This window comes from Mesoplodon bidens (genome assembly GCF_964165515.1).
Source record: "Mesoplodon bidens genome assembly, chromosome: 7".
NCBI lineage: Eukaryota > Metazoa > Chordata > Mammalia > Artiodactyla > Ziphiidae > Mesoplodon > Mesoplodon bidens.
This window is the reverse complement of record NC_138164.1, coordinates 59404082-59427718: the sequence shown is the minus strand read 5'-3', so window position 1 is coordinate 59427718 and position 23637 is coordinate 59404082. Positions and strand designations below refer to the sequence as shown.

General features: G+C 55.7%; 1 protein-coding gene across 1 annotated transcript in view; it reads left to right on the top strand.

Moving 5' to 3' along the window:
- The window catches only part of PDE2A (phosphodiesterase 2A), a gene marked incomplete at its 5' end in the record, with an annotated part of 63908 nt that overhangs the window by 27414 nt on the left and 12857 nt on the right, over positions 1-23637 (top strand). The window contains 9 exons of the mRNA XM_081240698.1: positions 5350-5439; positions 8792-8880; positions 15906-16015; positions 16778-16833; positions 22101-22160; positions 22770-22923; positions 23077-23129; positions 23324-23398; positions 23500-23541. Of these exons, the coding sequence (XP_081096824.1) occupies positions 5350-5439; positions 8792-8880; positions 15906-16015; positions 16778-16833; positions 22101-22160; positions 22770-22923; positions 23077-23129; positions 23324-23398; positions 23500-23541 (729 nt within the window). The remainder of the gene's footprint in view (positions 1-5349; positions 5440-8791; positions 8881-15905; positions 16016-16777; positions 16834-22100; positions 22161-22769; positions 22924-23076; positions 23130-23323; positions 23399-23499; positions 23542-23637) is intronic.

Sequence of the window (23637 nt, the reverse complement as noted above, 5' to 3'; positions counted from 1 at the left end):
GGCGGGTGGCAGGTCTGGGCCGGCAGGAGGGGAGGGAGGAGGAGGGGCGCCTCTCCTGCTTCTTTGCTGTCTCCTGATTCTACAGGGCCAGACACGCTGTGAGGACTGTGAGAGTCACAGAGTAAGCTTGGGGTGCTTGGGCTCGGCTGGGGTCTGAAGCTCAGCCCACGGGGGCTTCTCTGGCCTGAGCCTCCAGGAGGCCTCCTTTGGGGGAGCTCTGCCAGTCACTCCGGCGGAGCAGATGGGCTTACAAGTGCCAGGCACATGCTGGGCTCAGAGACAGATGTGCTCCTTTGCCCCTGAAGGCCCTGTTCTCTGGGAAGAGAAGAGACTGTGTATAATGCCCACCAGAATGGGAAGCAGGAAGCAGAAGAATAGATGGCACCTGCCCTGGCACCCCTGGTTTCTCTCACCATGGCCACTTTCCTGGGTTCCCTCGTCCTGTGGGTGCCCACCTTGGGTCAGAGGCTTTCTCCCCAAGTTCTCGAGGTAACCACTTAGAGGTTTGGGGGAGGAGTGGGCAGGAGAGCCGGGAGTTGGGGGGAGGAGCAGAACTACCGGAGAGAGAGGGCGGAAGCCATCTTAGAGGAGAGAGGATTTGGAGGTGGGAAAAGGCGCCGAGATTTTTGGAGACGAGACAGGAGAGCAGCCTGTGACAGAGATGGGCGTCCACTGAGGGAAGCATGGAGAGAAGGAGAGAGACCCACTCGGAGAGATCAGGGAGACAGAGCCTGAGAGAGAGACACAGCCCCAGGGGGAAGGAAAGAGGAATAGAGAGGGAGAGGGGCTCCAAAGTCCTGGGGGATCTTGAAGGTCCCCCCTTTAGAGAAAGGGACACCAAAGCCCAGAGAGAGAGGGCACCCGCAACCCCAGGCCACACAGGACCTAACACAGGCAGAGCTGGGTAAATCAGTATGTATGGCCAGTCCCGGTAACACAGCTTGTCTTAGGAGGCCCCTGAGTGCTGGGTTTGATGTTACTACCTTCTTTTAGGCCTCTGTGGGGGGCTAGGAGGCTTTCCTCCAGAGAGCGAGGGGTGGGCTCTAGGTCTCAGGCAGCGGGGAGAGCAATGGAAGGGTCAGTGGAGGTGGGGAAAGACAGAGAGACTCATGGAGACAAGGCAGGAAAGTAGTCTGTGGCAGTGACACTGACCTTCAAGAAGGCCATCCGTGCCCGTGCTAGCGGCTCCAGAAGGGATAAGGCCAAGGTCTCCGGCTTCATATAATCCATTAAGGAGTTAGAAGTAATTCTGTCCAGACCCTCTCCCCTGTCCAAATGAGTGCAGAAAGGCTGATCCAGCCCCAACACTGGCTCCAGAGGAGCCCTCACTCAGAACAGGCTCCCCTTTCTTGGTATCTGAGGTGAAAGATGAGTGTGTGGGAGTGGCACCGTCTATAGTGCTGAGTGGACCTACCTCCAACAATACAGCTGCAGGTAGGGAGCTGGGGAAAGTAGAAAGGCTCCATCCACCCATCCATCCATCCACCCACCCACTCATCCATCTATCCATCCATCCATCCATTCACATATCCATCTACCCATCCTCACTGAATTAAAACACAAAATCATAGAACTGTATGTTGCAAACTGGAAGGACCCATTTTTACTAATGAGGAAACGGAGGCTCAGGAGAGGAAAAGGCCTACCAAGGCCACACAGAGCTTCCCTACGGAAGCTGGGACAGGACTGGACATCGCTGCTCTTTTCTACACACCACAGATTCTCCTCTGGGGTCTGGGATTGCTGGTTGTTATGCTGATTTTTATACTGATGGCTGCAAAAAAGCTGCAAAAGCAGGAAATGTGACCTCTTTCACCTCACCCTGAGCCTGGCTGTGTGTGTGTGAGTGTGTTCGCATGTGCATGTGTGTACATGCCTAAGTGCATATTTATGTGTGCATTGTATATAGGGTTGCATTTTTATCCGTGTGTGTGCGTGTTTGTGTGAGGGTGTGTGCACGGCAGTATGTATATGCATGACATGTGTAGGCGTTCGTGAGAACAGGTATGGCTCTGTTTGTACTTTTCCTTTCCTCATCTTTTTAAGATTTCTGGGGTTTTAACCTCTGACTTGAGCCTTGTTAGTCCCCACCTGGGCCTCCAAATTGGGAATTTCCCTACTTCCCATTCTCAGCTGCTCACCATTGATTCTCTTCTCCTTTCACTGGGGCAGCCACTCTGTCCTCTGAGCCCCCCGTGGACTCTGGAATTTGAGCTATTTCCTCCCTGAGTTGATGCAGGAGGTGAAGTTGCTTTGAGATCAGGGAAGATTCAAGGAGGAGGTGGCATGTGAGCAAGTCTTAAAGGCCAGGTATGAAGTGGCCTTTCCCAGCCGTGGTTCCTGCACTCAACACCCCCCATCCTGGGGCAGGCAGGGCAGGCAGGGCAGGGCCAGGAGGTGGGTGGACAGAAGGATGCCAGGCAGAGAGCCCCGGGCTTCATGGGCCATGTCTGCATCCAGCCCACTCAGGGCCCCCTCCCTGCTGCTGCCCCAACTCTCCCCAAGTTTCCTTTACCATTCCCCCGCTCACTGCCATTATCCTGCCCTCTCCCTGAGGAGTCACAGAAAACTGACCAATCCAAGCAAAGGCCAGACAGGCACCCACCAATTCCAGTAAAGGACAGTTCAGGGCATTCCCCAATCCAAGTAAAGGGCAGGTCGAGGAGCCACCAATCAGAACAAAGGACAAACTATTCTCTCTAAGCCCCTTGAGGAGGGAGCTGGGGGTCGGTGCAGAGCAGGAGCAAGAGAGAGGCTGGAGATCCAGAGTCGTGGGTTCTGGACCTGGCTCTGCCCTGACTGGCTGGCTGACCACAGATGGGGTATTGCTTCTTTTTGAGCCTCAGTTTCTTCATCTGTCAAATGGGGACACTTAGCTGTCCCAAGCCTATGGATTTGAGAAATGTCTCCCCCTACATGAGAGCTACTCCATCACCTTGGCCCCTCTTCTCCAGCTTCCACACTATACACATAAACTCCACTGGAGGGCAGGGCCACTCAGGGCATAACTTGTCCATCCCCACTGTCTCCAGGCGGGAACAGACCTAAACCAGCACCACCTCTGGAGCCAAGCCCTGGGAACCCCAGTCTGAGGAGCCTGGGTTGACAGACTTTATTTGGGGATTTTTTTGGGCATCAGCTCTTCCTCCCCACTTTAGTCTGCAGAATTGACCTCGAAAGGCCACAACAGCCCATGTGTATACTGTGCGTGCAGGTGTTGCTGAGTCCTGGCCCTGTGATTCCATAAGGAAGTAGCTGCACCTGTGTGAACCTGTACGTGTACCTGGAGGGTGTCTGAAGGCAGGCTGGGGTGTTTCTGAGAGGATGTGAAGGTTTATGGCTGTGTGACTGGGTATGTGTGGTGCTGAGGGTGTGTGAACTGTGATGAGGAGTGCCTAAGGGTCAAAGGACAATTGATCCAATTTGGGGATTGTATTGTTTGGAATGCACAACTTCTGATGTCCTAGGATGGAGACACATCTTCATGACCAAAATGTTTCTTCACTTGAGCAGTGAGGGGGATAAAAGAGGAGTTGGGGGTTCTAGAAAGCAATGCCAAGTGAGCATTTGGGGAGAAAGCCCATTACTGCCCCCCGTCCTGCAACACAGGACTGGGTGGGAGTGGGAGGTGGGGTAGGGGAGGAAATTGAAGCCAAGAAAGATGCAAGGTGAAATCTGGAGCTGAAGCCTGGACCCTAGGCTTCATCTGGACCCCAGTGCAGGACTCCCCTCTGTAGCCACTCTGAAAAATGGGCATCTAGCCATTTTTGCATACCCCCAGGTATGGGGAGCTCACTTCCTCTCTCTCTCCTGGTGGCCTCTGCCTGTGCAGCGTGGCTCTTCCTGGAAGAAGTTCTTTCATCCCACTGGGCCAAGGCCAGCCTCCTGTGAAATCCTATGGGTCTCCAGGCTGTCTCCAAGACCACAAAGTCCAGTCCCCCTGCCCAGGAAAGCCTGAGATATTGGAGTCAAATACTGAGACCCCTGGGTTCTGCTCTGCTGCAGGCTTGGCACCCCTAGACTCTCCAAGCTTAGTGACATGCAGGACTTGATTTCCAGTTCCCTCCTTACATGGGTCACCTCCTCTGAATGAGTCTCATCTTGTCCTTACCTGGGACACAATGCACTGGGGATAATTGAATCAGTGGAGGAACTCTCATCTTCTCTATTTAGGTTAATGGATCTTTATTAACACGGCCTGCAGTTTCAGCATTTTAATGTATTACCAGCCACATTTACACTACGGGCTCATGCTGAGCCTGTGGTCCACTAAGACCCTCAATCTCATATCACTTTCACAAGAAGGGCCACGCCATGTGTCCTGCATCCTACAGTTAATCACTTTGTTTTATGAACTCAGCCATCCACAAGGAAGACATCAGAAAGAACTTCCAGGGGCTAGTGGGGAAGGCATAGCTGAGTGGATGGTATGAGTCACAATTCTGCCTTGGCCCTGGATCCTCTGTTCCATTACCTTTCTCTTTGATCCCCATGGTTCTGGCCAAGTTAATAGAGCGAGAAGCAGGGACCTTTCTTGTCTCTGTTCCGGCTCTCCAAGGACGAGGACTGTTCCTGGGACGGGAAGGCTGTGAGGCAGTCAAGGCTGATTTCTCCTTCCCCTTCTAGCTTGCCAGGGGCTGGCCTGTGTTTCTCACATCTTGTGGGCTCATGCACCCCTTGGATTCTTGCTACTCCCAGCCCCTCATTAGGCTGACAAACGAGACTGTGTGAACCACCTCCCTCCCTCCTCAGGAAACTGAGTGGGACCCAGATTCAGCAAATGTTTAGCTGAGCACCTATGTGTGTGGGCACCCTGTGAGGCACTTCTAGGACTCAGTTTCATTTTATCTTCACATTAGCCTGTAGGGGGAGATAGCCTCAGTTGCCCCCAATTTACAGATAGAAGACTGAGGCTCGGTGACTTGACCAAGATGCACACTGCTTATAAATAGTGGAGCTAGGATTCAAATGTGGGACTTTTTGTTTGCTTGTTTTGCTTTGTATTAATGTGGAAGCTTGTACTTTCCCTGCTTTCCTGAGTTGTCCTTGTCTGAAGGACAAGAGACCTGGGGTCTAGTCTAGACTTGACCTCTTGACTCACTGTGAGTTCTTTGCTAAGTCCCTGGCCCTTCTCTGAGCCCCAGTCTCCCCATCTGTAAGATGAGGGGACTTGGACATTCTAGGGCCTTAAGACTGGTTGGATTCTGAGATCCTAAGATCCTGGGATTCAAGTGTCTGCGAGCCTTGGGCTCTGGTTTAAGCTGGGAATTTGTGTTCCCAGCTGCCTGGGTAGGGGGGTTGCCCTGGCCTGCCTGGAAAAGGCCCTCACTGCCCTTTCCTCTCTTTCAGGATGCTCTGCTGAACCTGGGCTCCGTCATCGACATTGCAGGCTTGCAATGGGCTGTCAAAGAGGCCCTGTCAGCTGTGCTGCCCAGAGTGGTAGGTGCCTTGTCCCACTCTTCCTCTGCCCCCCTAAACCTTTGCCCAGCTCCTTGCTGTACCTACAGGGTTGAGAAGAAAAGAAGAAGCAGGGCCCCCCCTCCTCCCGTGAAGGGTTTGGGTGAGTGTTCTGAGAGGGCTTCCTGGAGGAGGAGGACTGAAGCTAAGTCCCCAAAATGAACTTATATAGGAATCCTGGAATGTCTGGGACAAAAAGGGCTTTAGAGCTTAATTGGAAAGATCATGTCTCAGATAATGGAATGGATTCACCTAGGATAATAGCTAGGACATAGTGGAGTCAGGTGGGCTTTGGAATATGTACAGCAGGAAGGATTGAAAGTAGACATGCAGAAGAACTTCCTTGATGCCAGGTCTGGGAGGTGCTGAAATGGGGCTCAGCCGAGATGAATGGATCTGTGCCAAGTTAAAGTGTCCTGTCTGGAGTCAGGAGGCTGGACAAGGTGTCTTCCAGAAACCTTTAAGCTTCTTTCTGACCCATCCGAACACCATAGATGAGGTTGCAGACTGGGGGAGACTGTGACCCTCTTCAACTGCCCCAGGCCACTCCCCAACCTGGCTCCAGTGGCCACTGTCCATCCCTTAGGCAGTAGGATGGATAAACTGTCCCTCAAGACCTAAAGCAGAAGTGTCTCAGTTGTGCCAGATAGAGGGAAGCAGGGACTGTCAGTCAGTCCAGGGAGGGAGGCTCTGACTTACCCTAAGGTGCATGGAAGACTTCATAGAGGAGGAGATGCCTAAACTGAGTCCCCGTAGCCTAGAATGTCCCCTCCCCTACTCTAGACATCAGCCACCAGCAGAGCCCATTGTGTCTGAATCTGCTGGATGGTTAAACTCCCGAGGCCCAGAGAGGGAGGGCACTTCCCCCAAGGTCACACAGCATGACAGGAACAAATGGGGCTTGGCACCTAAGCACCCCCATCCCCTTTCCTCAGCTCTGCCTTTTCAAAACCTCCTGGAAGTTCAGAGCCCAGAGGGCTAATGAATGAGCTTTATGACTGTGAAACTGGTAGAAAGTGGGTGGTATGTTGGCTCCCAAAATAAATCCTCCCGGAGATGGGACTGAGGCAACATCTGGCCTGGGGTGAAGAAACATCTGGAAAAGAGGAGTTGGGGAGGATGGCAGGTCAGCGTCCGTGAGGCTGTGCTGGGAGTGGGGAGGAGGATGTGACTGGCCTGGTCTTCACAGGCAGGATGCCTGGTGGTTGTGCCAGCATAGACACCCTGTACTGGATTAATCGTATCCCCAAAGCTGGGGCTTGGGAAGACAGCTCTGGTCCAGGTGACTAGGTTCCTGGGACACGGGGAAATGTCTGCCTCGGCCCACCCCGGAGACCTGTATGAGCTAGGGAAGCCCTGACTTTGCAGAGCCCTGCTGCCTTGATTGCATGGAGGGGCTCAGCCCTCCAAAAAGGGGTGGGGAGATGGGAGGTCTGCTCTACCCCTAGGGAGGGGTGAGGAGATGGGGGAGTGGTCTCCCTACCCGCCCCCCCGCCAGGGAGGGGAGTTGCTGGCACCTGGCTCCCTCATCAGCACCCATTGTGGCAGGCAGCCTCAAATGCAGATGGTGCTGATGTGTCTGAAATGGTTCCCTCCTCTGCAATAAACTCAGCTAATTTTAACCCAGAGGGATGTGAGGGAGGGAGTGGGAGGCTCCTCCCTGCCTCCCCACCCTCAGATTGCCCACCGCTCTCTCTGCCAGGGCAGGACTCTGTGTGACCCTGGGTGCTGGGTAGCGTCTTAACGTCTTTGGGGGGCCAAATCCTTCAGGCCCCTCCCAGGCTGCTTAAAGAAGAAGGAGGCTGGAGACAGATGAGGCTTGGGTGGCTTCCTTCCCACTGATTTCTTCATCCCTGAGCTCCTCGACTAGACCCTCACCCAGGAGGACAGAGGGGCTCCAGGGCTTCCTGTGTCTGCCCTTCTCACTCTCCTCAGGCCCTATCATTTCCGGCCCACGCCACCACTAAGCTTGGCTCAGATTCTCTTGAAGCGAGACTGGGATATCTCCTGGGGGTTGGGAGAGGGTGAGGGCCTGTTGCCACAGGCAACAAGAGTGTCTGACTGGATTGTGGACTGTCACAGTGGTGAAAGGCAACTGCTTCTGCTGAGAAGGATTCCACACTTACTGAGGGTGGGCCTTTAACATTTAGCTCCAATGTCACCTCCTCCAGAAGCCCTCCCTGATACAGTTAGCAGAGAGGAGAGCCCTCCATTCTCCCACTGAGAAAACAACGCCTCTCAGGATACTTAGCTGGGCACAGGGGTGCCCCCTCGATGGGGTGTAGGCTCTGCTGAGCTTCTGGGTCTCCCTTATCACCTGCAATGCGGGCAGTGGAGACGCTCTGCAGGTTGTGTTGGTTGTGGGTACCTAAGTGTAGCCAGTCCTGCTTGGAGGGAATGTGGATTTTCTCCTGTGGGTCAGTGAGGGCAAGTGCTTCTGCCAGGACATGGTCTGGAACTGAAGGCAGGACTGCTCTGGGCCCTTGCGGGGCATGGATTGACAAGCTGCAGACTTGACATTCTTCGACCAGAGCTTTGATCTCACTCTGGGGAGTGATCATTCCAAAATACAAATCAGCTCCTGTCTCACAGGGCTCACCAGCCCCTCCCTCCCCAGCAGCAGCCCCTCCCCCTAACACCCTCCCCCAGCTCCCTTCCAGCTCAACACTGGGCTGACTCCAAGCCCACCTCCGGTGCCCCCTGCCCCCACCATCAGGTCTGTCAATGCTCTGGGCCCTTTACACTTACATACCTATTTTTACTCGGCCCAGAAGCCATTCTTCTGTGCCTCACCCACTCCCTGAATGTGTCTAATTCCCACTCCAGTTACAACTTTAAAGTCACTCCCTCCAGGAAGTCCTCCAGGCTTGGGTCATAGTTTGTGATTTCTTGTAGAGTTGTTTGTGTATCTGAGGTAGGAGGGAAGCTTCCAGGGTGTTCTGAGCCTCTCCTGCAGTACGGCCCTGAGTGGACACTCAGTTATTGTTTGCTGAGGCTGGAGACTTGGCAGGGAGATATCTCAGGGCTGTGGGGTTGGGGGGATTTGTCTGTACCTTCAGCCCTTCAGACCCTCCCCAGCGCCTTGGATGTGGGGTGATAGGTAAGGAAAGCCGGTAGGGTGATGGGTCACTGCCTGCCGAGAACCCCTCCAAGAGGAGAGTGAGGTGCTGAGGTCATAGGGGAGCCTTCCTACCCTGACTGCACTTAGGATCACCTGGGGATTAAAGACAGACAAATAGATGCCTGTGACCTTGTCATCCAGACCCATGTCAGGCTGGGACTGGGCAGCTGGGAGGGCTTCTCCTCAGGATCTCATGAGTGCCTTCTGTCCTAGGAGACTGTCTACACCTACCTGCTGGATGGGGAATCCCGGCTGGTGTGTGAGGAGCCCCACCATGAGCTGCCCCAGGAGGGGAAAGTGCGGTGAGCTGTTCTCCACCCATTGCCCTCTCGCACAGTCAAGGGTGACCACAAGGTCTGCTCTGACCCTCCCCATCTGACCTTGACCTCAGCCTCCCTGCCAGGTGGGGTTCCAGTGGCCGGGTCCACTGTCTTCTCTTGTGTTGTGTTGGGGGAGTAGATGGCACAGGGAAAGCACCAAGTGGCAGGCTTTCTCCTGGAGAGCTGTTCTAAATCACTGTAGCCTCCTCAGAGCAAGTCTCAGAAGATCGGGGCTACAGTTTATCAGTTAGAACCCCAGCAGGCTATGAGAACTGCCTGGCAGGTTCTCACAGAATCATAGAATTCGGAATCACAGAGTGCTGGACCCGCATGGTGTCAACTCTGAGAATAGGGAGATCAGAAGCAGCGTCCCGCTGTGGGTTCTGGAGCCCAACCGCTTGGGTTCAAATCCCAGCTCTCGTTTACTACCTAGGGCAGGGTACTCAGCCTCCCTGTGTCCTGATTTTCTTGCTTGAAAAATGGCAATAATAATAGTACTTACCTCATAGTACTATTATGGGAGGATTCTTGGGATGACTAAATGAGTTTAACACATGTAATGCACTTAAAACTGTATCCATAATGAATGCTAAATGTCTGTTTTTATTTTCATTATGATAGCACATTGGAATCACAGACTTTAGGAACATGGGCTCAGCACCCTATGGTCCCTTGATACCTCTGAGCTTACTGAATTCAGCCTCCCTATTTTCCAGATGGGCAAACATCGTGAGACGTGTCCAATGCCACATACCTGGTGTGAGGCAGAGCCAGGTCTGGGACACGGTCTCCTGGCTCCTGGCTGTCTAGGGGACAGTGAAGGGAAGTGGAGCTTGTCCGACGAGAAAGTGTTGACGGGCAGGGGTGCTGGTCCAGAGGAGGGCAGGCCATGGAGGACACGGGCACTGCCTTCTAAGCACCACAGGGTCATTACGGGCCCAGAGAGCACAGGGTCAGGAGCTGAGGGCTGAGTGGATACCAGCAGGGGTGTTACCAGGAGGCAGCTCTCCACCCCAACAGGCCAAGCAGTCAGGGATGTGGCTTTTTCAGGTAGTAGCTGAGGCTGGCAAGATACTCACCTTTCACAGAGGCCATGGAAAGAATGCCAGAGGTCCTGATGCTGGGGATGCTGGTGGTCCTGAGGCCTCTCCTGGCACTCGGAACCCTGGATTCCTTAACGCTATTCTCTCCTCTGGCGCTTCCCCATGGAAGGGGATGGCTCCCCTCCAACAGCTCTGAGCCTTCCCACCTCCTGTTCTCCCATTCGATTCCCTCATGGGGTGGGTGGTGGGTGACACTGTCCCCTTCAGCATCTCCTGACAACTCCTCCCCTCGAGGACAGTGTGAACCAAGCCAGCCATGCCCCTCTCTGGCCTCTAGTGTCCCATCTATAAGACAGCAGGATAGGGCTGGGAGGTCTTTGGAATCTTAAGGGAAAAAAATGCTAGAATGTCCCTTCTGAGCCTTCCCTAATTAGCCCCTAATCCTCAAGAACTTTGCTTAATATGAGTTTGCCTGATCCAGGGAGTTTCCTCAAAGCAGCCTGAGAAGGCGCTTTTGGGAGAGGGAGGCAGGATCGTGGGCTCAGAAGGCAAGAGGTGAACATCCTTCAGGGTTTGCTCTGCTCCGGAGCCTGTGATGCTCCCCGTAGGCTTTCCACTGTGAGCTGGGGACGGGATGGAGGTTGCGGGGGGGCGGGGGCGGGTCACCTGCGGTCCAGGCATCTTTGAGGGGGCTCAGATCCTCTGTATCAGCAGCTCTTTCCGTATCCCCCGCCCCCAGCCACCTCGGATTCAGTAAAGCCTTTGGAAAAGGTACAAAAAAAAAAAAAAGCAATTAAAAGTGAATGTTCCAATGCAATTAGCCCAGAGTTGAGTGGAAATGGGGAGGCCTGCTGGGAGATGGGGCTCAGAAATCCCAGGAGGCCGAGGAGGTGAGGCAGGTGAGGGGGCAAGAGGGGTGAGGCAGTGGGACACCCCACCAGCCAGCACTGGGGGTGAAGGTTCAGGCCAGTCCTCTCTTCTGAAATCTGTGCTCTGCCCACCCACACACCCACCATGTGTCTGGTCGTGAGCCCACCTCCTCGGCTCAGCCTGAGACTGAGGTTTGTGGAAGAGGCAAGAGCACTTGAACGGCAGTCAGACAGGCCTGGATTCTAGCCCGGCCCCATCCCTGCCCCGCTGTATCCCCTTCCAAACCTGTTCTCTTATCTATGGAATGGAGCTAACAGTGGGCCCTGTCTATTAGCTTAATGAGATCATAGCTGCCCAGGGCTTAGCCCCATGCCAGCACACAGTAGGAGCTTAATGATTGCTGACTGCCCTCCACCCCCAAGTCCCAAGGCATGTACTCATTGGGTGACCTTGAGAAAATTACTTCCCTACCAGGGTCCTTCCAAAGGGGACCTCTGTGGCTCTGGCCCCATCAGGAGACCAGGCACCAGCCCCAGGCTGGGGTGGAGCCTGAGCTCTGGCCGTGCCCAGTGGAGGGGGCACTCCTCCAGGAAGCCCTGGAGGGCCGGCAGGGCTGGCAAACAGCAGCAGGTGTGAAGTGGAGGTGGATCATAAAGACAGATAAGGGCCCCGTCAGCTACCCAGCCTCTCCTGCCACTGCCCGTACCCATCCGTGGGCTCATGGATGCCGTCTCACCCCCCAGTGTGTTTTAGATTCCCTGCCTCCTCGTGCTCGGCTTGTGCTCTTTCCTCCCCTGCAAAGTCCTTCCCTGTACCTTCTCCATCTCTAGTAGCCCATTTCCCTTCTCTGCCACGGCCCAGCCAGAGGGCCGCTAGGAGGCCTGCTCTGTAGATCCCCGGCACTAAGAAGGATCCAGTTTTCAGAAAAGGTGTCTGGGTCTTGGTAGCCTCCCTCTGGGATGGGTCTGTCCACGAGAAGAACCCTGGGTTGGGAGCTGGGACAACATGGCTGCAATCACAGTCTCATGCACTCTCTCTGGGCCTCAGTCTACGCTTCTGTGTGGTGATAAGATGGGACACTGTGATGTCTGAGGGATGGTCCCACTATGAACCCTGAGGGCTGCAAGGGGGCTTCAGGGCTGGAGGGGGAGAATCCTGGAGGGCTGCCTGGGTGAGAAGCTTCCTGGAAGCCTTCGCCTCACTCTTCTTGCTGCCCCAATCTCCCAGCCTATTGCAGTCCCCAGCCCTGCCGCCTTCCTCTTCTCATTGTGTCTCCTGCCATCTTAGAGCCTCTGATTATTTGCTGCTGAGTGCAGTGAAATCTGGGGCCTTTCAGGCTGCAACGGAGATACCGCCCACACCGGCCCCAGCTGTTTGTCTCCTTCTGCTACCATTTTGGGGGCCCAGGGCCCAACCTCGAGAAATTTCTTCCTCAGAGCTGACCTGGTTGCCAATCACTGCAGAATCTGTCTGTCCCTCTGATTTGTCTCAAGGGACACAGAGAACAGTCTTTTCCCGTCTCTGGAGTCTCACATTCTGGCAGAGGGAGAGAGAGAGGAGGGTCCGGGGTCCTGGCCTGAATCATAATTTGTCTCCAAGAGAGATGAAAGGGTGAGAGTGAGGTTGAGGCCCCCGGAGAGGGGGGCGGCTCAGTCAAGGGGAGGGGGCCTCACCTAAGAAGGGGTTCAGAGGAGTGGAAGAGGGCCTGGCACTCTTTCCAGGCCATTGACTCTACTCTCCACTAAGCAAATAGTTGTTAAAGGGACGGAACTGTCATAAAATCCACACCCGTTCCTCTCCCCACTTTGTGCCCATCTGTCTTTATCTTCACTGGGGCAGCCCACGACCACCCAGGCACCCAGGGCTGAGTCACGAGCCTTCAATCTGGAGAGCAGGCCCTGGGCTTTGGCTGGGCCAACCCCAGCATCAAGGTTCACCCCCCAGCGTCAGCCTGGCAGGGGAGGGGTCCTTCAGGAGGGGAGAGGAGGCAGAGCAGGGGCTCTGAGTTGAGAAGAAGTCATAGGGGATGTGAGCAGTAGATGACGCCCCCAGCCCCAACTGGGTGGGGGAGACACAGCCTCGGAGTCCCCTCCCCCTTCCGATATCTTTGAAACCTCTAGGGGCACAGCAGTTCTGGGAAGGGTGAGGCAGAGGGAAAGGGCTCATATAGGAGTGGGTTGAGGTGAGCACGGCCTGGTGCCAAGGTGTGGGCTCCAAGGATCCTCCACCTGAGGATGGAGGATCCTTGGAGGCCCCAGTGCTTGGTGGAAGATCAGACCCAGTCAAGGTTGACCTGCCCCAGCCCAGCCTCTCCTCTGCTGTCCAGGGACCGCTGAGACTACGGGGCCCTCACTGAGACCCGGTTTCTGTCTCTCAGATTCTCCCTCTCCAGTAAGAGTTTTACTCAGCAGCCAGCACGATCAGCCTGAAATTGAACCTGACCTTCACCTTTTCCAAGTCCCTCTCAGGGCTCCCACTGTCCTCAGGATCAAGCCCAGCTCCTCAGGGCCCTGGCTGTCTCCAGCCTTGCTCCCTGTTGTCTGGCCACAGCAGCCTCCTTGCTGTTGGACCATCCAGCAGACACACATTCTTTCTTTCCTCTGAGCTTTTGCCCATGCAGTTCCCTCTGCCTGCACATCCTTTCCTGTCTGCTCTGCTTGTCCTCTAGGACTCAACTCAGGCATCTCCTCCTCCAGGAAGCCTTCTCTGACCCCACTTCTGTCCTGCACCTGGGTAGGCTGGGGCCCACTCTTCCTTCCTTTCTCAGAGCCCTTGTCCCTGCACTCAAGTGTGGGTCTGTACATCATTCCCCGCACGACACCACGACTCCTTATCTTAGTCCTTAGTAAGGAACCTGACCCAGAAGGACTCTGGAATAAATAACCACTCTGTGGAGTGACTTTAAGTAGAATGTTCCTATAAGTATTTTAGTTGAGAACACTTGCCCTGGCTCTGATTGTGGGGATGGATTTAAGGGACCCGACAGGAGGCAGGAGGCGAGGGGAGAGGCTGCTGCAGGTTCAGGGGAGAGGTATCTCTGTTTGAGCTGGGCACTGGCTTGGGAATGGAGAGCAGGGGACAGTTATGAGAGATGCATGGGAGGTGACTCACCCATTGGGTGGGGGAGGTGAGAAGAGGGAGGCAGCTAGGACAGTTTGTGGACAAGCCGCAGGGGACCCGGTGAATGGTTGTGCTACTTCGGGGGAAGTGGTGGAGACGATAAGTTCCAGTCGGGACTTGGGGCCTCTGGGAACTTCAGGGACACCCAGGGCAGGCCTCCAGGAGGCCTTTGGGTATCTGGGGTCTAGAGCTTAAGAGATGGGGGGGCTGGAGAGTCATGAGGCCATGAGCACAGAGGAGTTCTGTGTAGAAGAGAAGAAAGGCTGAGGGCAATTCCTTCATCAGGGTCCCGGGAGGAGGAGCGGAGAGGCCAAGGCAGCCCACGGTCTGGGGGTGGGAAGAGAGGAGTCAAGGGTTAATGAGACGAAGCTGCGGTGCTTACTGACCAGCAGCGCAGGGACCAGCGCCACCTTGTGGCTGCCCAATAACCAGATTGTCCAAGGCCAAGTGACTGGGTGGGGTCCACTAGAAGGGGTTTGGCTGAAGGTCAATAAGGCCAGCCCCCTGCCTCCACGAAGCCCCAGCCTTTATCAACTTAGTCACCAGGAAACGTGGCTGCCGTTGCCTCCTGCCACCCTAGCTCCCTATTCCTTCCTAGGGTGATTGGCACAGTTGGACAGCTCAGAACTGGAGCCCAGCCCTCCAGGAGCTAAACCTCCAGGTTTAGGTGTGAGGGCTGGAAGCTGGGAGACACCACTGGTTATTGTAGATTCTGAACCAAGGAGCCAGGAGTGAACCGGCTGGGTTCAGAATGTTGCGTGACCTTGACTGAGGCATTCAACCTCTTTGGTCCTCGATTTCTCTAGCTGCTGTGACCTCCTGATTTGGTGACTTGCAGGCTGTCCCCTCCTCTCTTTTCCTCACCTGACCTTTGCTGGGCTCCCCTGAGTGACCGACCCCACATGCACACACCAGAGTCCTAGGCCCCCAAGCCTCTCTTCTCTCCAGGCCAGGCAGTTCCTACGAACACAATTAAGTGGAGGCGGCATGAGGGATGAAGAACCCAGGACAATTAATCATTAGGGAGTGACATTTGGTGAAAAATCAGGCGCTTAATTAAGCAGGAAGAGCCAGAGGCGGGGATGGGGTGGGAGTGGGGGTGGGATGTGTGGTGAGGGCAGAGGGAAACTCATTCTTCTTCCTTCTGCAGCCTCCCTCTCAGTTCCCACCTCCCCCCGCCCCCCATCACACCTATGCCCTTTGCCTCCTCGACATTCATGCCAGTCCCTGTTGGAGGCTCAACCCCCTCAGGTCTTTAGGAAGACTCAAGTGTACTGGTTAGGAGTATGGGCTCTGGTGCCAAATGCCTGGGTTCAAATCCTGGCTCTACCATGTACTAGCTGTGGGACCTTGGACAGGTTACTTAACCACTCAGCACCCTAGTTTCTCCACCTCAAAAATGGAAATGATGGTAATATTTAATCCATAGGATCACTGCGAATTCTGAGTTCATCTATGTAAGTTGCTTGGACGTGCATTGCCCAATAAACTCCTGGAATCCCCTTCCTGTGCTTACCACCAAAAGTTGCTCCAAGATGATTTTCTGAGGATGCTGATGTTTAGGATTCTACTCTGTTCACCCTAGTTCTCCCTGGGTGGGGGGCTCAGAGAAGTTAGGTCACTTGCCCAAGATCAAGTAGTAGCTGTGGCAGGATATAACCCAGACAGCCTAGCTCTGAGCCTTGGCTTTACTTGCTCTGGGGGATTTGTGAGGGAACCCGAAGGTGCCTTTCCCATATCTACCAGCAGGAGGCACCAGAGGCCAGACTGTAGCTGCCTGCTCCTCTACATGGGGAGGGAAGAGTCAGGGTCCAAGACTCTTTTATTTTTGCCCTCCTCATATCCACCCTGCAGTGGGTCAACTTGTCCAGATCCTCTCAGATGTTCAGGGTTCAGCCCACTGTGTGTCCCCAGGCTGGGACCTGTTCCTCTTTGATCCAGGGACTGAGAGGTAGAATCATATCCTCTTTTCAGAGAGGCTGTGATCTCCCAGAAGCGGCTGGGCTGCAATGGACTGGGCCCCTCGGACATGCCTGGGAAGCCCTTGGCCAGGCTGGTGGCTCCACTGGCTCCTGACACCCAAGGTAAGGGCTGGGAGCTGGGCAGGGGCAGGGAGGGACTGTGGCCCCTGCTCCCCAGAGCATATCTGTCTTCTATCCCTGTCTGCATCTCTCCATCTCCTTCTTTCTCTTGCTCTGTGTCTCTAGCAAACCTGCCATCTAAATCTCTCTCTGTTGCGCTACTAACCTCTCTGAGCCTCAATTTCCTGATCTGTAAAATGGGAACAACAGAACCTACCTTGACAGGGTGTTGCTTGTGCTGGTTGTTAGATGGGCTGTAGTTGTCATGCTCTCTCTGTCACTGTCTGTTTTTCTTTCTCTTCCTCTCCATGCCCCCTGTCCGCCATGTCTCTCTGCCTCGTGTCTCAGTCTCTCTAGGTCTCTGTCCTCTGTCTCGATGTGGAAAGTGCACAAGACTGGGAGTCAGGAGACCTGACTTGCTGTGTGATCTTGGGCAAGTCACTTCCCCTTTCTGGACCTCAGTTTCCCAATCTGTAAAATAGGGGTGCTCAGCCTTACCTGCCTCCCTCCATCCCAGGGTTGCTGGGAGGATCACGAGAAAGTTGTCAAGTGAGGGGGTTTCCTTCTATGCAGGGGTCGTTGCTGTGGTCATTGTTTTCACTGCCTCAAGACCCATCTCTCTGTCTCTCCGGGTCTCTGGGTCTCTCTGTGTCTCTGTCCTGGCCTCTGTCTGTCTGTGTCTTTGTCTCCCTCCCTGGGTCCTGGCTCAGTATCTCTGAGCCTCACTGGCCCCACAGGACCACCTCATTGCCCTCTCCCCCTCAGTGCTGGTCATACCGCTGGTGGACAAGGAGGCCGGGGCTGTGGCAGCAGTCATCTTGGTAAGAGCAGTTGTGGGTAGGATGGGGGAGAGGAGAGCAGGGGAGGGAGCGAGGGAGAGAGCACTGGATGGAGCCCCACTGGGGGGTGTGTGTGTGTGTTGAGAGTAGCATGCTGGGCTGGAGCTGGGGAAAATGGGGGTCTGGGAGGAGCCTGGGAGGAGCCCTCTGCCCCACCTTGAGTGGGCGGAATGAAGCCGCGGGCCCAGTCAGCAACTTGCGGAAGGATGTACAAGCCCCATCTGGACTCTTACCACCACGGAGCCCTTGACACAGCCCTGACCCTACTTCCTCTTTGGCATCCTCCAGGATGGGTTGGGGGCAGTGTCCCAAGAGGGCACGAATGCAGCGAGGTGGGAAAGGACTGAGGAGGGATGGGCAGATATGACACCGACAGAGACAGTGTGGGAAAGTCAGTCAGAGATTGGGGTCGCTGGAGCTAGGCGGCTTGCGGAGAGAAGGCCCACAGGGCAGGGCTCCTGGGAAGGCATCCAGCCCCAGCCAGACCTATGTCCGAGGCTGGGACAGACGCCAGGCAACGGGGCGGGCTTCCTGGGGTGGGTGACAGAGGGGCAGGGGCCTCAGCTGGAAGGGGGGAACCCTAAGCGGGGGGGGGGGGGAGTTGGGCGGGCAGTCCGGGCCAGGGCGCCCCCTGCTGCTCCCTCGCGGAGCTCCCCGCTTTGGGGTCCCCCGTGGGGTTGGCTGAGCTTTGCGGAGTCCGGGTTCTGAGGTTCTTCCGCTCTCTCCTCCCGTGTGGAAGTGGGCTCTCAAAATCTTTGTCCAGTCCTAAGAACCGGAGGGTTAGCGCCGCCAAATTGCCCTCACTGGGGATCGACTTCCGTGGAGGCGCCGCCACCCCAAGCAGGGGCGCGGACAGATAAATGAGCCGGTCTCGGTGCGCCCGCAGCGGGGAGGGGACTCCTCCCGACCTCATTAAAACGGAATTAAAAGTTTCCGAGGCGCCTGACCTTTCCCCAGCTGCTGGCGGGGGAGGGCGGTGGGCGTGGGGGGCGGCCGCGGGGAGAGGAGAGGAAGGAAGGGATACTTACTTGGCTTGGTCTCCTCGGCGCCCCATCTGCCTGATTGAGGGGGATGCGGCCCCCTTAGTTTCTCCCGAAAGCTGCTCCCCCACCTCCAGCTTCTGTTCCCTGAAGGGAACGGATCTGCTGTTGGCACCGCGTTCTCAGCGCAGCTTCGCTCCCTCCTTTGGTCCCAATCTGTACCAGAGCTGGTGGCTTGGAGGAGGACTGCCTTCGTGCCCTCACTGTGCAGAGGTGCGCCGTGGGAGGCAGTGACTTGGTCGCCCACCTCTGTAGACAGAAAGGGGTCTGGGGGTGCCAGGTTCCTAGAAGGACTTCCTGTGCTGGGGCTGTGAGGGCTGGGTCAGTAAGGAAGCAGCTCCTGCAATGGGAAGATGCTTGGAAGATTATCTTGTGGGCAGGAGGATGGTTGTTGTGACCGTTGTTCACCGTGGCTCAGGTCTGGCCGGGAGTCCAGGCTTCAGCCTTCTCCTGGGGGTAGGAAAAGCGTGTGTGTGTTGGGAAGAGGATGGGTCACATCAGTTGAACTTACCCCACCCTAGCAAAACTCTGCTCTGGGCCCTGTCCCAGGACAGGTGCTGGGGCAGAGAGAGGAGTCGGACCCATTTCTGCCTTCTAGAAGCTCAGTCTGGGGGAAGGCAGGGTCACGTTCAGACCACCACTGGCCAAATGAAAGAATGCTGCCAGCAGGAGCTCTAGTGGCAGAGGCTGGAGCACCAGGAGGTGCCTCACAGCGCAGACAGCATTTGAGTGGGACTTTGGGACACAGGTAGGGGGTGAACAGGCAGAGAAGGAGACGGATATTCTCAGCAGAGGGCCCAGCATGAGCAGAGGCAGGGTGGTGGAGTGCTGGGGGAAGAGTGTGATCCCGGCAAGGCTGAGAAGGGGGGTGCATGCTGGTGAGCAAGATGCTACCTGTGGCTTTGGCTGCCAAGAGAAGTTCCCGATTACTGTCCCCTCACCTTCTCAAATACCCTGGGCAGTGAAGAGCTCTTGAAAGGTATTTGGATTGTTTGCCATCTGCCTCTCCTCCAAGCCTGAGCCTTCCTACTCAAGTAGAAATGTTCTTCTGCGGGACATCCCCTCCCCGGTGCATACACATCTGATGGATCCCGTCCTGCTGCTCCACCCCCATGCTTCTGGGGCCACGGGATCTCACATCCTCTGAGAGGCAGCATAGGCAGCCCCAGACCTCCCAGCTGTTGCCAGATCCTGAGGACTGAGGGTCTAGAGGGGAAAGGGGGTGCCGCAGGACAGATCTCTTGGGAGGGATGACTCACCAGCTCCTTCCTCAACAAGCCCCATTCCCCTCTCCAGGTCTCTGCTCTTGTATTCATCATCCCTCCATCCATCCACTCACCCAGCCATCAATTGAAAGCATATTTCTTGAGCACCGCCAGGCCCTGTGCACTGGTGTTTCAAACACAGCATCAATGACTGAGGCAGACCAGACAGGCCCTGCTTTCACAGACCGTACAGTCTGGAGGGGTGAGCATGCTGGACATTAAACAAGTGGGCAAAGTAAAGAGAGAATTGCAAATGATGGCAAGTGCTAGCAAGGAAACCAGCAGGCCCTGCAAGGACTGTTGGGGCCTGATAGAGATGGGGTCAGTAGAGGGCTCTCTGAGGAATATGCCGTCCTGTGCAGGCCTGCCTGGCTGAGCTCTGGGACTCTGCAACTCGCAGGTCGAGGTGCCTTAATTGCAGATTCTTCGTGTGAAAAGAGTCTTTGGCTCTGTTCTTCAATTATGGGATAATAAGTCCCTCTGAGGAGCAGGCAGCCCTTGGTCTCAGGCATTTGATGTGTGTTTTGCGCCCACTCTTCCCCTGAGCTGTGCCACCACACCAGATCCTTACGTGGGGGTGTGTGTCCATTAGCCACGGTGAACTTGGTGAGGGTGAGGGGGTGGGAGCTGTGCTGGGCTTTCAACCTTCTGTGCAGCTCCAGTGCCCACTCTTGAGTGCTCCCACTGGGCCCCAGACCCACCCCCTGGTTAGCAAGAGTAGGTGCAGGAGTATGTTCTGTTGGTGAGAAGGGAGCTGTGTGTGTGCTGGTGATTGCGTTTGCATATCGGTTGAGGGTGCAGGCAGAAGCGTGTGCATGGCTCTCGGGTATATGAACTCAAGTATCCTGTGTACAGGTATGAATGTGCACGTGTGGATGGCAGTCACTGTGAGTGTGGGTGTGTGGATGTCTTCGAGTCTGTGACTGCACTGTGTGTGTGTCTGTGTGTGTGCAGGTGCGCACATGCCTGAGTATCTCTATGGGACAGTGAATGTATGAGTGTGTGTGTGTGTGTGTGTGTTTGGGTGTGGGGGGGAGTGCTAAAGGTCTCCATGAAGTGTGTAGTGTGTTTGTGCACATGCTGGGTAGGGATGGGCTGAGGCAGCCCAGGAGTGTGTGCACAGAGGGGTACGTCCAGTAGGTGGAGGAGGACTCCATGATTCCTTCCTTCCCTCCAGCCCTCTGAGGCTCTCATTCAGTCTCCCAGCTCTGTACTGGGACCAGGCTATTTTGCCAGCCCAGGAAGCCCACAGCCCTAGAGAGGTCCCAACTTTCCCTTTTCCTGAGAGATGAGTCCAGTTGGAAAGAACAAGAAGGATGTCCTCCCCCATCTACTAGCAGTAAAATGCCCACATGTTTCTGTAAACCATATGCAAATGAACCATGCTCCCAGCGCCTTTCAACAACCTGTCTTATAGGAGTCATAGATGGAGCTTCATCCAGAGCTTAACCTTCAAACCACCCTAGGCGGCCCGTCCCTCTTCCAGGTCTTCCTGCCTCCAGTCTTGCTCCCCCCAACTCCCCCTACCTTGTAGACCATGGTCCACAGATGCTAAAGTCTGCTGTGGATTCCCAGTACAATCAAGCTAAAGTCCAATTCCTTAGACTTGCACCTGCCCTGTGGTACCATGGACCGCACCACTGCCCGGGTCCTCAGCTCCCCATACCACCTACTACCCAGCACTGCCAGGACAGCCTCCCGCCTGCAATGTCCCCTCCGGGCTCTGCTTGTCTTCCCAGTTCTGGAAGGCCCCCAGGTGCCCTCCCCCTCTGAGCTCCCACAGCCTATAAGTTCCCACCCACTCCATCTGCCCTCTCCTTCTTCCTCAGGTATGAAGCTCTGCACCCCCTTCATCACATCCACCACTCCATCCCACCCCAGCCAGACTGTGAGCTTCCTGAGCACCTGCTGGTCTCCTCCTCTCCATCTGCTCCTGGCAGGGGACTTAGAGCAGAGGCGGGCAGGGGCTGCTGAGTGGGGAGGGAGGATGAAGGAGGGGACCCCAGTGCAAGCACTATGGTGAGCCCTGCAGGTGGTGAGCAGCTCTGAGTAGGTGCCCAGGAAGCTGGTGACGCAGGTGGGGAGGCTTGCTGGCAGGGCCTGCAGTGCTCCCCCCTTCATTTTCCTCACCAAGCACCCAAGCAGGGCTGGGAGAAGGGACTTCACAGAGCATGAAAGGTGGGCTGAGGGGATTCCAGGTGACTGACACAGGGAAGTTGGAGAGGGACAGGATGATGGGTGTGATGGTGAGAATGGATCTGCAGAAGGGAAGGTGTGGGCAGAGAAGGGGAGGGAGTGGGTGGTGCTGTCCCAACTCTGCCACTTTCTGCTCTGTGACCTTGGGCAAGCCACTCAAACTTTCTGGGCCTTGGTTCATCTGCAAGGTGGAAGCTTGCCTTACTTGTTGGTGAGAATCACATGCAAGGCAAAGCACCTTATCACTCCATTCATTCATTCATCCTCCCAAGTTCTTTAGGCACAGCAGATGCATCATAAATGGTGGACCTCTTCCCCTACCCCAGACTTAGGGGCAGCTCAAATCCCAACTCAGAAAGGATGGAGCTGGGAGGCTGAGGCTAATACCACTGATTCCATAATCAGGGCCTGAAGGGCTCCATAGACTGAGAGATGGAGAGGGGTCCAGGGTCACCCCATTTCCCTCACTATACACCTGGATTGTGCTGTATATGGAACAGTAGCTGAAAAGGCAGAGATCAGAAAAGTTCCACTTCTTTGGATTAGCCCTCGAAGGCTTCCTGGAAGAGGGGATTTTCCTGAAGCCATCTGCTTGGTCAGAGGATGGGCTTCTCATTGAGGCCCACAGACTGGAGTGTGTATGTGTTGGTGGGGACCGGTGTGTGCCGGGCATGGGGAGGGCACTCTGGTAGAGACAAAAGGCTAGGGGAGGTAGGTCACAGCTGGTCCCCTTGTCACTCCCCTCCAGGTGCACTGTGGTCAGCTGAGTGACAGTGAGGAGTGGAGCCTGCAAGCCGTGGAGAAGCATGTGAGTGGGGGTAGGGCCGGGGTAGGATGAGGGCTGCTGAAGACCCTCATCACAACTGATGGGAAGATGATCTGGCCCGGGAGATGGACAGACCTGGGTTCCAGTCCACTACCTTTGGGCTGTGTGACCTGGAGCAAGTCACTTAACCTCTCTGAGCCTCAGTTTCACATCTGAGAATGAGGATAAGGATAGCACTGACCTACTGAGGGTACTGGTGAAATAAGGGGAGAGTCAGATATTTTGTTAATACTTAGGAAGGACTATCTACATAATGATATTGAGGCTCTTCCTGGAGATTTTATGATTTTGTGACTTTAACAAGAACTTACGACTCCCCGTGGGTGCTAGAGACAGAGAAATCTGACCCTGTTCTGCCTTGTAAGAGTCTGGGGGCTAGGCGTGGAGACAAACCCTGTACTTATCTGATCATGGACCAAGGGGCGCTCTGGGGGCAGTGGGAGTCCACAGGAGGGTGGAGCGCTGAGTGATGAGTTGTTTGGGACGGGGGTGGGGGTTGGGGGCGATGGGCACCGCAGGCAGAGGGAAGGGCTCGAGCAAAGGGCGATAAAGGTGGGGCGTATGGCTTGCTGACCGCTCTGCCCGTCCCAGACCCTGGTGGCCCTGAAGAGGGTCCAGGCCCTGCAGCAGCGCGGGCCCAGCGCGGCCCCGGAAGCGGTCCAGAATACTCCAGAGGGGGCGGCGGGAGACCAGAAGGGTGGGGTTCCGTACACAGACCAAGACCGAAAGATCCTGCAGCTTTGCGGTGAGGACCCGGCTGGGGCAGGTCCTTGGGGGCGGGGAGGGGCGGGGTCGAACCTGGAAGGGAGGGGCCCATGGGTGGGCGGGGCCTGAGGGTGGCGCGCACCCTTGGGGGATTCTGTGGGCCCTCTCTCTGACCCGCGCCCCGCCATTGCAGGGGAACTCTACGACCTGGATGCCTCTTCCTTGCAGCTCAAAGTCCTCCAATACGTGAGTCCCTGTGCCCCTCCTGTGCTCCTCCCGGGACCAAGGTCCCTGTGAGCCGTCCATCTCAGTTCAGATTCCCGTGTCCGGCCCCTCTTCTCTTCCCCACCTACCCGAGGAACCTCAAAAAGGCTAGAGGGTGGGGAGTGGGTTTGCTCCCAGATCCACGGTCAGCCTCTCGCTGTGTCCCTCCCTCTCAGCTGCAGCAGGAGACCCAGGCATCCCGCTGCTGCCTCCTGCTGGTATCTGAGGACAATCTCCAGCTTTCCTGTAAGGTGAGGGCCCAGGTCCACTGTGGAGCAGGGCGAGGGATCGGGGTCTCTGAGAGGAAAAACCTTGCCCATCCTTAACTAGTCCACATCGCTCTGCCCACCAGGTGATTGGAGATAAAGTGCTGGAGGAAGAAATCAGCTTTCCGGTGAGTCCTGCACCCCCTGTGTGGGAGTCTGCAGAAGCAGTTAAAGTCGTCTAGGCTCTCCTGGGATCTGCCCAGAGAGATTGGGATCTGCTAGAA